Source organism: Olea europaea, unplaced genomic scaffold (assembly GCF_002742605.1).
Source record: "Olea europaea var. sylvestris unplaced genomic scaffold, O_europaea_v1 scaffold1435, whole genome shotgun sequence".
In the NCBI taxonomy this organism is placed as follows: domain Eukaryota; kingdom Viridiplantae; phylum Streptophyta; class Magnoliopsida; order Lamiales; family Oleaceae; genus Olea; species Olea europaea.
In genome coordinates, this window is record NW_019231887.1 from 537,336 (window position 1) to 554,710 (window position 17,375).

The 17,375-nt window shown below is 43.3% G+C and overlaps 1 protein-coding gene across 1 annotated transcript; it reads left to right on the top strand.

Moving 5' to 3' along the window:
• The first annotated feature begins 3,474 nt into the window (after positions 1-3,474).
• Positions 3,475-5,365, top strand: LOC111375973. The gene is made up of 7 exons (XM_022998892.1): positions 3,475-3,679; positions 3,784-3,927; positions 3,995-4,086; positions 4,141-4,508; positions 4,670-4,913; positions 4,997-5,163; positions 5,194-5,365. The coding sequence occupies exons 1-7, from the start codon at positions 3,475-3,477 to the stop codon at positions 5,363-5,365; spliced, it is 1,392 nt and encodes a 463-aa protein (XP_022854660.1).
• Positions 5,366-17,375: the final 12,010 nt, after the last annotated feature.

The following is a 17,375-nucleotide window of genomic DNA, read 5'->3' on the forward strand; positions in this document are numbered from 1 at the left end:
TGATGAATTCATGTTCCATCCAATCCCACCTCAACTTCCAATTGTCAAGACAAGTAAAAGGGTTGTGATTTGAGATCGTGACTTGTGCCAAATAATTTGATTCATATGATCTGATCACATCATCCATAATCGCGAGATCACCATTTTGGAGATGCATATTTTTTTCATCCTCCGTGATGTTTGTTCTCAAGTTTGAGTCTGGCATACAACAAATTCGTGTCTTGTTTCCTGTAAGAACCAAATAATCTTGAATTGTCTCCTCTAAAAACTTAAATAACACTAAGAAACATATTTTTTTGTTTGTGTCAAGTTCTAAGGTTCATTATTATTTTCATATTGTCAAGTTGAATAGAATTATGGTAGAGCAAAAGTAATGATTTCAAGTTAAATTCATCATAGAATAACACAAATGAAAATAAATGGTTGGTTCAACACAATACTAGAGCATACAAAAGTAGTTAATTCAAGTCTTGTCATCATCGATTTATTAAATTCTATACTTGCGAGGTATTTGCTTAATTCTTTAAACTTTTAGATAAGAAGGTGGGTGAACAAAAACGTGCGGGCAAAAGAGAAGAACAAGAAAAAGGAATAACCAAAAAGTTAATAGTAGTAAATTTAATACCTAGCGTTGTAGGATTTGGACATAAATATCCATCGTTAGCACGAGTGATATTAGGGGGCAAAGGAACATTCGGAGCCTCAACTCCGAATTGTGTACCCACTAACTCGACACGGGCTTGCACCTGATTAAAGTCTTCGACGGTCTCCATTGTCGTCTTCGGTTAGTCACCAAATATCCAGCTAAAACAATCTCGTTGTTGACGTCATTTCGAAGGGAGGAGCCGTCAATAAGCACGCCATTCGAAGCAGAGACCAACAACTAACTATTATTGAAATCCACAAAGACCCGCCAATTCTTGAGCTCAACTAAGCCATTGTTGGTTATTGTTAGGGTAGATTCAAATCGATAAGGCTAGCGTGTCCTCTCCTTCGACGAGAGGGTCGACAGAAATTCGTGGCTAGAGTTATAGCAATAAGATATTGATATGCAATTACATGAAGAAGGATTTGAAGGCTGAGAAAAAAAGATTATTGGAAGTAATAAAACGAAGATTATTAGTATTATTATGGAAGTAAAAACTGCAGAAAAATAGCCATTTTGTGTTTGAATTATGAAGGAGCTGGAAATTACATACAAATAATAAATTTAAGAAGAAAAAGAAGAGAAGACCAAGACTAGGTATTGTTGACCCCAAAAAGTGTTGCCAACAAATGCCGGACCCACCCGCGCACACGTGAGCGAAGGTCCTACACGCTAAGACATGTGGACGATCTAGAACAAAAGAATCAGGGGCGTGGGAGTAGCTCAACGACGCGGGATGAGAACGTTCAGAATCCGACGGGATGTTCGTAATCCGATTGTACAATAATTTCCAATCGGTGCTCATGAATGTGAATGTAAATATGTATGAACTCGTATTGTGTTGTAAGATAATATGAAAGAGAAAGTAAAGTGTGATTTCTTGTATTGATTCTTGCATTACCCCTTCAATGTTATACAAGGAAAGTATTTATAGTGTTACATGTGAAATTACAGCCCTTAGATGAGGTGACACGTTGCCTCATCTCTTTAACTCAAACATCCAATCCTAGGCATTATCCTTGACTTGCTAGCTTGCTGCGCATTTATTGCTTATGCAGAACCTCGATGCTAATGACAAGACTTGACATGTATACTTATGACAAATGTTCCATCAATCATTCTAACAATCTTTATGTAGAAGATCTCTTGGGAGAAGTGATCATAGAAGACGTTACTTCATGGTTCGGAGGCTTCTGCTTCGGGGCTTCTGCCACTCACGTAGTACTTCTGCATATGGGCCTCGGCATGAAGGGCCTTGGATATACAAACCACCTCGGCTAGAGTATCACGTGGTTCAGATTGAGTGGGCCATAGGCCCACGTAGGTTGGCCAAGTATGACAACATGTAACAATAGTCCCCCAAGTCAAAGTATAGTAATTTATGTAATGCGTAGACTTCAATGAAATAAAGCCAGTGGGTTGGGTAAAAATTGAAAGAATTTTTGAACCATAAATAATAGTCCCCCCAAGTCCAAGTATAGATATTTATATCATGGTTGGAGTTTGAAATGTGTTGTTACGGGTGAATGATGAAGGAGCTGAGGTGGTGGCACGAACTGAATGTGCGAGGCTCACGAGACCTGGTAGATGGAGATGAGCCGAGGTGGTTGGGAAATCGAACCTACGATGCTCGATGGCGGAATGTTCAAGATGAAGCCGAGGTGGTTGGGAAACCGAACCTGAGAGGCTTGATGGCTGAATGTTGAAGATGAAGTCGAGGTGGTTGGGAAACCGAACCTACGAGGCTTGATGGCTGAATGTTGAAGATGAAGCCGAGGTGGTTGGAAAATCGAACCTGCGAAGCTTGATGGCTGAATGTTGAAGATGAAGTCGAGGTGGTTGGAAATCCGAACCTGCGAGGCTTGATGGCTGAATGTTGAAGATGAGGCCGAGGTTCATTGATAATAATTGTTCCTTGGCAGTTCTCCCAATGATTTGATATTTTGCGCATATTTTCGAGGAAAGGTGGCTGAACCGTTGCAACTTCTAAGGCGCTTGCTGCCGCCGAATTATAATCATAATTATTAGAACAGTTGGAGCTTCTAGAAGCAGACGCGTTGGCTGAGGTGCGTGGGAGACACGCTTAAATCTGAGGCGTAGGTTTGAAAAACCGTTTGAATTCTATGCCTCGGATTTGATTTAAAATGAAGGGTTCAAATTGAATGAGCTTCGATCTGACGGTGGCGGTTCGTCCTGACCCTTTATTACAGGCGAGAGAACTCCATTTTTTCGGATTTTCCAGCACTTGAAATCTGATTTCTTCTCTTAGAACTTAAACATTCCGGCGTTGAGACAAGTCCATTTACTGCTTTTTCGGCACTGTTTGTGTAGTTTTTCAGTAGGTACTTTTCACAGAAAATCCTCCTTTTACTGCATTCTTAGTTATTTTCTGAGATGGAGTCAACTTTGGGTAGGGAGTTGGTTACTGTCGCATCGTTTAGTCGAGGGTCTAGTTATAGGGGGACTTCGAGGTTGAGCAGATTGCTATGACCGAGGAGGAAGTAGATTACAATGTAGAATGGGGAGCGTCTAGAGTCCCTTCGAATATGACATCGAAGAGGTTGGGGGAGATAAGGGAGAGGTACTGTGTACCTCATTATGTGGAGATGTTAGTGCCCGAGGCCCATGAGCGAGCCTGTTATCCGAGTCCTGGGTGCGTGGCAGTGAGCGAATACTTGTTTAAGGCAGGTATGCATCTTCCTCTGTACCCCTTCTTCAGGGATGTGCTGAGAAATTTCATGTTGTCGTCAATCTAGGTCCTGCCAAATGGGTAGAGCCAGTTGGTCGGCTCGTACTTCTTGTAGAAGGAAGTGTCGCTTAGGGAGGACATGTCTCTTCACGTCTTCATGACCCTATTCCAGCCTACGGTAATAGGTAAGGAGTCAAAGGGGTGGTATTACTTGACTCCCTGGGAGGGCCTATGCACCTTTTGTGGTGGGGCCGCCTTCTTCCATAAAGGGGTGGAAGGAGTCGTGGTTCTGGGTGAGGGGCAGGTGGCAAGCGGTGGAGGGAGACAAAGCTCTGTCTTGCACAGTACCGACCCAGTACTACGAAGCTCATGAGTCTCCTAACCTAAGTAGTTTGCATTCCATTTTCAACTTTAATTTTTTCTCTAACTATTGAGGCCTCATTTGTAGATAGCAGTGTGAGGTTCGAGCTTAGCAGGGAGGAGTTTGAAGTGATAGAGGACATTTACAAGAGACCTCTGAAGCTCCGCCACTTCGATCACCTCATTGATAGAAGTCGCTATTTCCTCGACTTTGAACTGATGGCATCTAAGGGTATGGAGCTCGTACACTTGTATATTTTTGTGTTTTTGTTTTGGTACTGACGCGCTGTGTTCTACAGATAAGTTTAAGATGAATGAGTACCCAGCTCCTGACATGGCGTCCATACTGAGGACAACTTCCCACTATGAAGGCGAGGCCCCTGAAGCCGGGGTCAAGTGGTGCGAAGGAGGTCCGAGGTAGAGTTGAACGTCTCTCCAAGGACAGCACCCGCGGGCTTCCAAAGAGGAGACCCCCCAAAGGCCAGAAAAGGCCAAGGAGCCTCAGGGGAAGGAGAAAGTCGTTGAAGACCCGAAGAAGAAGAAGCTGGTGCACATCTCTAGCTCGTCTGGCAAATTTAGGAGTTCTATGTCCCAAGGCAAAGAAGTCGGACCGTCGAAGCTACTGGAAGCCACCTCGAAAGTAGTTAAGATTGAAATGGTTAGGCGTGCAGAGGCTGATGAGGCAAGAGAGGAGGCTGCAAGGAGGCAAGCTGAGGTGGCTGGGGAGGAGGCTGCTAAAGAGAAACCTGTTCGAGTACAAGGCAAGTCTCCGAGCTTCCTTGCCAACAGGGAGGAGCCTCTGGCCCAGCTTTGGTGGAGGCCCTGCCACCTGAAATTCGAAGCACTGCTAAAAGTTTTTATAAATTCTGGACGAATCGATGGTAGTTGTACGCCTCCTCATGTGATGCCACGGACCTGACAAGGGCTCTTGTAAGCCAAAGTGTTAGGACTTTTGGCCTTGCATTGGAATGCAGGGAGGCCCTCATTGACTTCCAGACGAGGACCACCACCTCAGGGAGGAAGATAGCCTCCCTTGCAGAGGAGCTGAAGGCGGCTAGGGCTGAGGTTGAGGTATCTAGGGCTGAAAAACTTGAAGAATCGGCCAAGTTGGAGTCTGCCTTGGCCCAAATAGAGGCATTGAAGAGAGAGGTACATGAGTCCCAGTGTGAGGTTGCCTCCTTGACTAAGAAGGTGGAGGTTTCCAATGATCACCAGAAGGTGATAGCCGAAGCTTAGAGAAGGCTAACAGGGAGCTGGCAGGGGCCCAGGATACATACAAGTTCATTGAGGGCCAAATTAAGTGGTATGTCGATGATGCAACCCATGCTAGGGAGGAAGCCCAAAGTGCAAGGGAGGAGGCAGTGAGAGACTACATTGCCAACTTCCACAATACCGAGGAGTACAAGAGCTTTAGCACTTACTGGAGGAACTTTGCTTATGCCGAAGTGATGGAGCGGGCTGAGGAGTTGTATCCTAATTAGGATCTGTCGCAACTCAGGTCAGAGTTTGTGGACGAAGTGCCTCAAACCCCAGCTGATGAAGTGGTGGAAGATGAAGTAGTAGAAGCAGAAGAAGCAAATTCTGATGCTCAAGCTGCGAAAGTTCCAGCTGCTGAGGTACCTCCACCATCTTCCCAGGCTTATGATAGTTTTCTTTTCAGTTATGCATGATGTACTGGCCGCAAGCCCTTCTTTTGTAATCTCAATTGAAAATCAATATAATATCGTCTTTTTTATTCAATGTTGTTTCTTTCTCTCAAGTGTGTTGGCCTCGTTAAATAATTGAACATAATGTTGATTGAAGAACCAAATAACTTTAACTGGGTATCCTAACTCTAATCACTTGAACGAATAAATTGTATTCAAGCCTCACGAGTTATGACCAATATGGGACTTAAGCAAATGAATTGTACTTGAGCTTAATAATTGTAATATGAAGGGATCCTAAGGATGGACCGTGTTGCAGTTGAACTGGGAGTTTTTACTCTGGTATAAGTGCATACACCTCGGAGTGCAAACGAGGTGGCCCAGAGATGGGAACCCGACCTCTCCTTCGAGGTGACGTCGTTTCCTAACATGGTGGATGGTGCAGTCATGTTGAGGCTTCTCCCCTTGATGTTCAGCCTCGCCAAAGGGAGGCATGTGCATGCATCTCGAAGTTCAAGCGAGGTGGCCCAAAGATGGGACGCTGGCCTCTCCTCCAAGGTGACGACGCTTCCTAACATGGTGGATGGTGCAACCATGTTGAGGCTTCTCTCCTTGGCGTTTAGCCTTGCCAAAGAGAGGCATGTGTATGAACCTCGGAGTTCAAGCGAGGTGGCCCAAAGATGGGACGCTTTCCTCTCCTCCGAGGTGAGAAAATAATGGGACACGTGAATTTAATCATAGAATTTTATTGAACCATAGAAATGTAACAAGAGTTGGGAAAGATCGTCCAGCGATGTAGTACATTCATTGGTAATATATTCTGAGGTGCTCGATGTTCCATGGACGGGGTTGGGCCTTGCCATCCATGTCTTCAATCCAGTAAGTCCCAGGCCGAATTTCTTCTCTGATTTTATATGGCCCTTCCCAGTTCAGACCTAGGGAACTCGAACCAGGTTCCTTTGAGGAGAGGAAGACTCTCCTAAGGACCAAATCGTTGACTTGGAATGACCTCTTCTTTACCTTTGAGCTGAAGTACTTCGTCATTTTTCTTTGGTATGTGGCGAGATTCAACTGGGAGTCATCTCTTCTCTCTTCAATGAAGTTAAGGTCACACCTCCGAAGCTTATCATTTGTTATTTCACTAAAATGCAGACGTCTTGGAGACGGAAGTCCGACCTCAACGGGGCTCATTGCCTCAGTACCATATGCCATGAGGAAAGGTGTTTCCCCGGTTGGCGTCCTCGTGGTGGTTCGGATTGCCCAAAGAACTTGTGGTAGCTCGTCCACCCAAGCCCCTTTTGACACAGTCGAGCTTCCTTTTCAGGACGTGTTTGATTGTTTTGTTGACAGCCTCCACTTGGCCATTTGCTTATGGGTGGTGAGGCGTGGAGAAATGCTTCTTGATGCTGAGTTCTTTGCATAGTGCTCTGACCTTCTTGTTGTCAAATTGTCTACTATTGTCTGAGACAATTGAGTATGGAATCCCGAACCGGCATATAATATTCTTCCACAAGAACTTGGAAATATTGGCTTCTGTGATTTTTGTCAGTGGCTCAGCCTCAACCCATTTCGTAAAGTAATCAATGGCCACAATTGTAAAGCTTGCACCTCCTCTACCTTTAGGTAGAGGGCCTATGAGGTCCATACCCCATTTCGAGAAAGGCCAAGGGCTAGAGACCGCGGTCAAATCCTGCGACGGTTGCCTTTGTACCGAAGAGAATCGTTGACATTTGTCGCACTTTCGTACAAACTCGAGGGCATCCCTTTTCAGGGTAGGCCAGTAGCACCATTGCCTCAATGTCTTTTGTGCCAAAGATAGACCTTCGGAGTGATTGCCGCACATGTCCTCATGGACTTCTCTTAATATGTAAGTAGCCTCTTCTTCCCCAACACATCGTAAGAGTGGGGAGGAGAAGCTCCTCTTATAGAGAACATCATCAATGAAGAGGAAGTGGGCTGATCTCCTCCTTAGCTTGTAGGCCTCATGCTTGTCAGTGGAAAATACCTGGTCTTTGAGGTATGCTACGATTGGCTGCATCCAGGTAGGAGTTCCAGCGACCCACATTACATTGGGGGCCTCGGTGGATGGCAGGAGGAGGTGCTCTATAGGTACTATTGTGAGTAGTTCTGAATCCTCACTGCTAGCGAGCTTGGAGAGTACATTCGCGTGATAATTTTCCGTGCGAGGGATCTGGGTTAGTTCAAACTTTTCAAAGGATGGGATGAGGTTCATCACCATTTTCAAGTAGGAGGCCATCATTTTGTCCTTGGCTGAGAAGTTACCATTTACTTGGCTAACAACCAGCTGGGAATTACTGCTGATGAGGAGCCTCTTCACTTGCATTTCCTTGGCCAGCCTGAGGCCTGCAAGTTGTGCCTCGTATTCTGCTACATTGTTGGTGGCCTTGAACCCAAAGCTCACCACCGAGTTTAGCTTCTGACTTTCAGGACTGATGAGGACAACTCCAGCACCTAAGTCGGTATCCCCAGCCAACCCATCAACGAATAAGTTCCACGTAAGGGGCTTGGCGGGTTTCATGATTTCATCTACCTCGGGTAAGTTGGTAAATTCTGCCACAAAGTCAGCCAAGGCCTAACCCTTAATGGCTGCCCTAGCCTTGAACACGAGGTCAAATTCAATTAGCTCCACTGCCCACTTCAATAATCTTCCTGAGACATTAGGCTTTTGGAGCACTTGCCTTAGGGAAAAGTTTGTTAGCACGTGGATGGTTTGAGCTTGAAAGTAGGGTCTTAATTTCTTGGAGGCCGTGATCAAGGCTAAAGCGAGCTTCTTCATATCGGGGTAATGGGTTTTCGATGATAGGAGTGCTTTACTTGTATAGTAAACTGGAAGTTGTGTGGTTCCCTCTTCTCGAGTCAGAACCGAACTGATGACCTCATTTTAGATGGCCAGATATAGTTGTAGGATCTCGTTGGGCTTTGGTTTGGAGAGGAAGGGGCCCTGCCCCATGTGCCTATTCAGGCCTTGGAAGGCCTCTTCACATTCTTCGTTCCATTGGAACTTTTTCCCAGCTTTCAGCACTTTGAAAAATGGGAGGCATTTGTCTGTAGCTTTGGAGACGAAGCGGCTAAGTGCGGCCACCCGCCCAGTCAAACTTTGCACTTCCTTTGAATTTCGGGGAGACCTCATCTTGTATAGGGCCTCAATCTTCTCCGAGTTGGCTTCAATTCCGCGTTGGTTGACCATGTATCCCAAGAATTTGCCGGAGGCCACTCCAAAGGTGCACTTGAGAGAGTTGAGCCTCATCCTATATTTTCTCAAGATCTGGAAGGTGCTGTTGAGGTGCGTTATGTGGTCCTCAGTCTCCAGAATTTTTACCAACATGTCATCCACGTATACCTCCATTGTCTTGCCGATGAGGTCCATAAATATTTTGTTGACAAGCCTTTGATAAGTCGCGTCGACATTTTTCAACCCGCAGGGCATCATCCTATAACAATAGAGGCCTCGATCTGTGATGAAAGAGGTGTGCTCCTCATCAACCGGGAACATGGGTATTTGGTTGTGGTCGGAGTATGCGTCCATAAAGCTCAACAACTTGTGTCCAGCCATGGAGTCTACTAGTTGGTCAATCCTTGGGAAAGAGCTGTCTTTCGGACAAGCTCTGTTGAGGTTGGCGAAATCGATGCACACCTTCCACTTGTCGTTGTGTTTCTTTACTAAAATCGGGTTGGAGACCCACCTCGGATAGGTAGCCTCCCTGATAAAGCGATTTTGGATGAGCTTCTGAACCTTTTCCTTTAGAGTCCCGTACCTTTCAGGATTGAGGGCTCTCTTTTTTTGTCTGTGTGGGGCAACCTTAGGATCGACCTTCAGGTAATGGCAACTGACCTTGGGATCTATGTCTACCATGTCTTCATGCTTCTAAGCAAAGACATCAAGGTTCTTGCTTAGGAAATCTTTAATCTTTTCCTTCAAAGTGTTGGATAAGTCCTTGCCTACTCTCAGCATCTTGGATGGGTCTCAGGGGTCTATCGAGATGCTCTCAAATTCCTTAACTGGGGATACTTGAGGTTCGTGTTCAATTATACGGGGATCGATCTCATCAATGACCAAGACCACCGGATTGGGTGGTGCATCTATCATATCGATATCTTCTGGTTCAGTGGGAGCATCACCTGGGACGTCAGCCATGACTATATCGGCTATGATTACATGGACGTCCCGGGGCTCTACCTTTTTGATGGAGCTTAGAAAGCACTCTCTCGACCCTCTTTGGTCACCTCTCACCGTTGTCACCCCATTTTTCGTCGGGAATTTCATGCATAGGTAGTGGATGGAGGTGACTGCTCCCAATTCCTTTAGGACTAGCCTACCTAATACTCCAGGTAAGTCGATCAACTGTCGACAATGAGGAACTCAATGAAGTTCATCGTAGTTTGGGAAGATTCTCCCATCTCCACTGTAAGTGTTATCTTTCCCCTTGGAGTGATGCTATCTCCGACGAATCCGTACAGAGGAGTTGTGGTGGGTGTCAACTGATGATCCAATATCATCTTGTCAAAGGCGGATCCGAATAGAATGTTGACAGAGCTATCGTTGTCAACTAACATTCGCTTGAGCCCATTTCGGGCTATGACGGCTCTCACAACAAGTGCATCGCAATGGGGGTAGTGAACCCCTTCGGCGTCTTCCTGGGTGAAGACAATAGGTGGAACTTGGTTCCCCCAAGAGCTGCTGTCCATAATGTAGCTTGCCAAAGAGGGATGTTTAGCTTCCCGGGCGTAATTTCTTTTGGCGTTTTGTGTCTCGCCACTGACATATGGGCCTCCAAATATGGTGTCTATCTCGTGGATAGGGGCCTCATCCTGGGTTTGTCAGTTTCTTCGGTGCCTGCATCCTTCCCTAGGCCTCTCCGTCTCACACTCCCTTCGTCTTGGGAAAATATCCCTTTGACGGGGAGCAGCCTCCTCGTGCCCACGTCGGTTGTCGTGCCTGGACAGGGGCCTATTCGCCTGGGGCAATTCATTCCTGTCCCTAGGGGGTTCCAGCCGGGAGTGGTGCGCATAGTCTCTGCAATCCGCTGTGTCGTGTCCATAGGATCGGTGGTGTACACAGTATCCTGGTGGGTTCTGATTTGGCCTATTTCTAGGTCCCGAACCCCGGCCTCGGCCTCTCCTTCTACGGGATCCTTATGGGGTTTCCATCTGCTGGGTGTCAATAATTGGGTTGATATCCTCATATGCCAAGGTAGGAACCGCGTTCAAAGTAGTGGTGGCAAGTGTTTGGCCAGAACTCTCATTTCCAGCCTAATTCATTTGGTAGTCCATCAGGTGGGAGGTCGACCCTCTAGCACTCTGCCTTTGAGGAGATGGGAGACCTCTACTTGCCCTGTTCCTATGTGATGATTTTCTGCCTCATCATTGATGATTTCCTGCCTCATCATTTCAAGTAGGGCATCATAGGTGGTGGGATCTTGATTCTGCACGTCCCTCCAGAATAGGGTATTCATGTTCAAACCTCCTCTTAATGCGGATAGTGCCTCACGGTCGGTGACCTGCACACAATACGCCATCTCATCGGTGAAGCGTGATACGAAGCTCTTTAGGGACTCTCCACGTGCTTGTCTCATGTCTTGGAGATATTGGATGGGGTCTCTCCCTCTTTACTTACCGCGAACCTCTTCAAGAACGTTGTCTTGAACTTGGGCCAGCTTCTTATGCTCCCAGGTGGTAACTTGGTATACCAAATTTCAGCCGCTCCACTAAGTGTCAAATGGAAAGCCCTACACTTCACAGCTGGCGTGGCGCCCCTTAGGCTCATGTGAGTTTTATAAGCATTTAAGTGCTTCTCTGGGTCACCTCTTCCATCATACTTTGGTATCTTTGGCATTACATAGTGGTTTGGGACCTGGGCACTCCTTAGTTCTCTCGAGAATGGCAAATTCTCATCGTCGTCGTCCAAGTCACATTACCTTTGCTGTTCATCTGAATCATATTCCTCGGCCTCTTGCCGCGGTAGTTGGTAAGAGGTTCCTGGACGGTTCCTAATCTCATCCTCCCTCCTCTGGCACCTATTTCTAGGTGGAGCAACACGAGGGGCAGTTCATACCTTTCTTCCGGCTGCTGGGGCACTGGAGGTGGCCTTGTCCAAGGCTGGTGAGTCTGCTGTTGCCTAAACCTCGGCTCAGCAGGGCTTATTCTGTCAAATACACTGCCCATCCTTCTATGTCTTGACTCCTGCTCATATGGAGGTGGGAAGTTATCATGGTTCAAAGGGACCTCGGTGGGTTGGCCAGAGGCGTAGTTGGAGGAAACATCAACTTCAATCTCCCTTTCAAATGGGCTTTTACCTCGGCTCTAATCCGGCAAGGCAGCTCTATGACTTTGAATTTCATCCTCTTGTTGGTAGTATCCTTGAGGGGCGTATGGAGGAATGGGGAAGCCTCCTTGGCCCTGCATTTGGGCCATGAGCTTCCTCATAGCCAAGTTTTGGCTAGCAATATCCCTCATGTTGGTCGCCATGGCAGCCATTTCTCTTGACAGCCGTGCCGTCGCCCGCATTCCACCTCTTCTTTGGTGGTGATGGAGTCTTTGCCGAGCTCCTGGGGCATTGGATGGAAGAGGCACATTTACATTTTCTCTTACCCTTCTGGGAGGTGTGTCTTCATTTGAACTCATTATCTTTTTGTCTGACTCTTCAGATTTTGCTAAGTTGTGGGGCATCCTCTTGTTCTTTTTTAAGAACAAATCCTTTTTCAAAGGGGATGCTCAAGTGTTCTTCAATAAGCTTTCACCACAAAGTTGTTCGTGATTATGGTATGGTTTCCCACAGATGGCGCCAATCTGTTGACCCCAAAAAGTGTTGCCAACAGATGTCGGACCCACCCGCGCACACGTGAGCGAAGGTCCTACACGCTAAGACACTTGGACGGTCTAGAACGAAAGAATCAGGGGCGTGGGAGTAGCTCAACGACATGGGACGAGAACGTTCGGAATCCGACGGGATGTTCGTAATCCGATTGTACAATAATTACCAATCGGTGCTCATGAATGTGAATGTAAATATGTATGAACTTGTATTGTATTGTAAGATAATATGAAAGAGAGAGTAAAGTGTGGTTTCTTGTATTGATTCTTGCATTACCCCTTCAATGTTATACAAGGGAAGTATTTATAGTGTTACATGTGAAATGGAAGCCCTTAGATGAGGTGGCACGTGGCCTCATCTCTTTAATTCAAACATCTAATCCTAGGCATCATCCTTGACTTGCTAGCTTGCTGCGCATTTATTGCTTATGCAGAACCCCCGTGCTAATGACAAGACTTGACATGTATACTTATGACAAACGTTCCATCAATCATTCTAACAAGATCTTTACGTAGAAGATCTCTTGGGAGAAGTGATCATGGAAGACGTTACTTCATGGTTCAGAGGCTTCTGCTTCGGAGCTTCTGCCACTCACGTAATACTTCTGCTTTTAGGTTTCGGCTATCTTCACAGGCCTCGACATATGGGCTTCGGATATACAAACCACCTCAGCTAGAGCGCCACCTGGTTTAGATTGAGTGGGCCATAGGCCCATGTATGTTGGCCAAGCATGAAAACACTTAACAGGTATTAATACAGAAAACTTGTATTTGAATTTTTCTTATAGACATTGTTTGTTAAATAAAAATAAATATTAACAATAGCATGTCGGCTTTGATTATTTCTACTAAGCAAAACCTACATGAGCAAATAATTAGTCATTTAATTATTCTTTTATTTTCTTTTCTTTTTTATCATCACTTGTTTTTACAGGATTTCTTGATCTTTTTAGAGTATTTTTAGTTTTATAAGATTGCTGAATTATGGAGAAATTAGGTGGCTACGGAATTGTGTTTGTAATTCTTACTGTGATTGTGACAACATTTTTACCAAGGGTACATTATCATTATTATTTTTTCTCTCTCGATATATTGTAGAATTCAAGAATTAAAGAAAGATATTATTTTATTTATGAAATAGATTTTACACACTTTTAGACACACTTTGATTATATGAAGACATTCTTACTAACACACTACACTGTCTCACTATGTCTCTCTTTCCCACTTATTCTTCTTGCCCTCACCCTCTTCACACCTTCTCTCATCACTCATGCATACATAGTCACCTTGTATTTATAGGTTTTAATGGATGGTTGTAGATGGTTCTAGTATGGTGGTGAACGTAATTCTAGATATATCCATAAATGGTAGTGATAGTAGTTGGATTATTCTAGTATCTTGTAGGCACGACATGGATGCATTCTAGATTCTTCTAGTCATGAATCATCACCAATTTTCTAGAAAAAATCTTGACGCTTCCTCATAGTTGGTGATTCTAGATAATTCACAGTGGAGATTATTATTTTTCATGTTCTAGATGATTCCATGTCTACTTGGAGAAGAAGCATCAAGAAATGGGTTATAGCATAACTAGAGAATTCTAGAGAGCTCCATAAAAGTTGGTGTTGGATCTTCATATATCACTATTAGATATTTTACACAATGCACTGAGAGCTGGCACAAGCTGTCATTCTGTTATTTATATAGGCAGCTAGACACTTTGTAAAGACGATTTTTCATTTTCCAGAAATAGAATACATATTTTCCCGCCTTTTCTCTCTTGATCTAATATGGTATCAGAGCAATCTCCAGACCAAGGAAGTACTTTAAAGATCCAAGATCTTTGAGTTTAAATTGGCTATGAAGAAATTTCTTTAACTCATCAATAATAACCAAATTAGGACCTGTGATGATGATATCATCAACATATACTAGCAAGGCCACAAAAGAGGAACTTGTACCCTTAGTAAATAGGGAATAATCAGATTTGGATTGTGTAAAGCCATGGAGAGCAAGAGCCTGGGAGAATTTTGAGAACCACTGTCGTGAGGCCTGTTTTAAACCATAGATTGATTTGTGCAAGCGGCATTCAAGTTTCTCCCCCTTACTATTAATCTTCCTGTCTGTGGTATAACCTAGGGGCATGTCCATATATGCTTCTTCAAACAAGTCTCCATTTAAAAAGCATTATTAACATCCAGTTGAAAGAGCTACCAATTTTTGTTGGCAATAATGGCAAGCAACATTTTCACCGTGACTAATTTTGCAACTGGAGAAAAAGTTTCAATAAAATCTAAACCTTCTTGTTGGGTATATTCCTTTGCCACTAGCCGGGCCTTGTAATGTTCAATACTTCCATCAGACTTGTATTTTATTTTATAAATCCATTTGCATCCAATTGAATGTTTGTCTTTAGGAAGAGATTGAATTGACCATGTTTTATTTGACTCCATAGCATCCAACTCATTACCCATAACTTCTCTCCAATGTGGATAGTGGATAGTTTGATGACAAAATTAAGGTTCAAAGTTGGAAGATATGTTGAGAAGATAAGCACTATGGGAAGATGAAAGGGATGTTTATGAAATATAATTGGTCAGGGGATATGGAGTGGTAGGTGCATGATGAGATTTGTGTTGAAGTAAGTTGCAGTGGTATTCTCTTAGGTAAGATGGAGTTTTGATGACCCTTGAAGATCTTCGAATAACTGATTATGCATTGTGGTAGAATCAGTTAAATTGGGAATATGGTCAGGTGTTGGAATCGGATTATGCATTACGGCAGGATCATTAGTAATTGGAGTAGTGGGATCAGCCACATTGGAGACAGACAAATCAAAGGCTGGTATGGGTAAAACTAAGTCTGAAAAAAGGTCAGTGATCTTAGTAGGATGAGGTATGGATTGGAAAGAAAACAATGTTTCATGAAAGATCACATCACGAGATACGAAAAAAAAATTGGATTGTATATCATAGAGTTTGTACCCTTTGACTCCTAGCATGTAACCAACAAATATACATGCCACAAACATACATGCCATAGCACAACATCTTCTACAATATTTGAAAGCCTCTCCAAGACAAGGTTTATTTTTCTCGTCATCTTCTGATTTACAGCTTAGAGCCTTTGCAGATGCTGACTGGGGCCCTTGTTTGGACTCTTGAAAATCTGTGACTGGGTTTTGCATATTCCTTGGTGACTCTATGATCTCTTGGAAAGCTCAGAAATAGACAACTATTTCACATTCATCTGCAGAGGCTAAATACCGGGCACTTGCCTCAATAGCTAGTGAGCTCATTTGGCTTCATCAATTGTTGACTGATTTTCATATTCCACATCCTGGATCGGCGACTCTTTTTTTCGATAATCAAGCTGCAATATACATTGCCACCAATCCTACATTTCATGAGCGGACGAAACACATTGAAATAGATTGTCATTTTGCGCGAGATAAAGTTACAGATGGATTTCCCAAACTTCTTCTAGTCCGCACTAATCACCAACTAGCTGATGTCTTCACAAAAGCATTACCTGTAGCCTCTTTATTTCCTTTGCTTTCCAAGATGGCGGTCCTTAACATTCACCAACCATCTTGAGGGGGAGTATTAGATATTTTAAATAATGCACTGACAGCTGGCACTAGCTGTCATTCTGTTATTTATATAGGCAGCTAGACACTTTGTAAAGATGGTTTTTCATTTTCCAGAAATAGAATACATATTTTCTCGCCTTTTCTCTCTTGATCCAATATATATCACTGTAATGAGACTAAGAGCTGATTGTGTAAATTGATTATGTAAAGTGAAAGTAGTTTCATTTAGTACAAGATGGCTTTACAAGTTTTGTTCAAAAAATCGTCCAAGAACTTGTATAGAAAAAGATTTTCCGCTGCATGGCCAAGATTTTCACACCAACTTTTCTGTCCAATGCCGGTTCTGGCACATAAGTTGCTTCAATTCAGTCATTTAGCATCGGGGTTGGTTCTTTGCGGAACTCCCTTTAAAACATTGGAATTCAATCCATGTAGTTGTTCACATCACATCCTAAAGTTACATGAACAAGTTAACAACTTAACACGGTCAGAATTCTATTAAACCTAAAAGTTATGAACTCACAGGATAGAGCTATTGCAACATAGTTTTCTAGTGTTGACACCTTTACTTCATCAAAATGGCATGTTCTATTTGTTTCCGGATTAATAGCAAAAGCATTTATTTATCTTTTCGAGTATTTGGATTCTTAGATCCCTTAGAAACCTTCGAGTTTTCTACGTACTTAACCCTCCATGTTGTTTTATGAGTGCCAAAACCATAGAAAGCCATTCTCCCGAAATGCAGCCTTTCCCGAAAGAATCAAGGGCTCCTATGTTTGCATGAATTAAATAATGTATTATTGTTTGTAGCATTAGGAATATCGTATCAGCATCTGTGTCCATAAAAATATCCTCAACAATTTCACACTATACCTCAATTGTGAAACTGATCGAGAATTCAGCTTCTCTTATCTAGTTCATTATTGCATGTCTAGATAATAAATGGACACTCAACAAAGAAAAACCATTGCAAGCAAAGAAAGCTATTGTTATTTAAATATGTTAAATAAAAGAACAAAAGCCAATTAAAAGAATGAGGAAACTGAATGTATGGTAAACCTTTACAGAGTGAGCTATTTATAGCCATAGAGTCCAACTAAATTTACAAAAAAATCTACTACTAACTCAATAGAGTAGGACTATCCTAAAGACTAGATACAAAATAGCTAACTTCCGAATGGCTAGTTAAAAGCTTTTTTTTTTCATTCATATAATTAATAATAAATTTCTAACAATCTCTACCTCAAATTAATGTGTAAAAACATTAGTTTAATGAAGACTAGCTAATATGCTCCTCCATCAAATCAATCTTTTAATAGAAACCAAGTAGCATCCTGATATTTCATATCTATATGCTCACTTCTATGTAAAAAAGGATTTTTTGATAGTTTAATTGTAGAACTGCTGTTGCAATATATCTGAGTAGGCCCATGATGCTTGAAATGAAGTTCTTCAAGAATATTTCTCAACCAAATAACTTGACAAGCACAAGTTGTTACAGTTACAATCTCAGCTTCCAAAATTGATAAAGTAATAGTTGATTGCTTCTTAGATGACCATGAGACAGCCCTTGAACCTAGGGACAGTAATTAGACTTGTCGGCTCGGG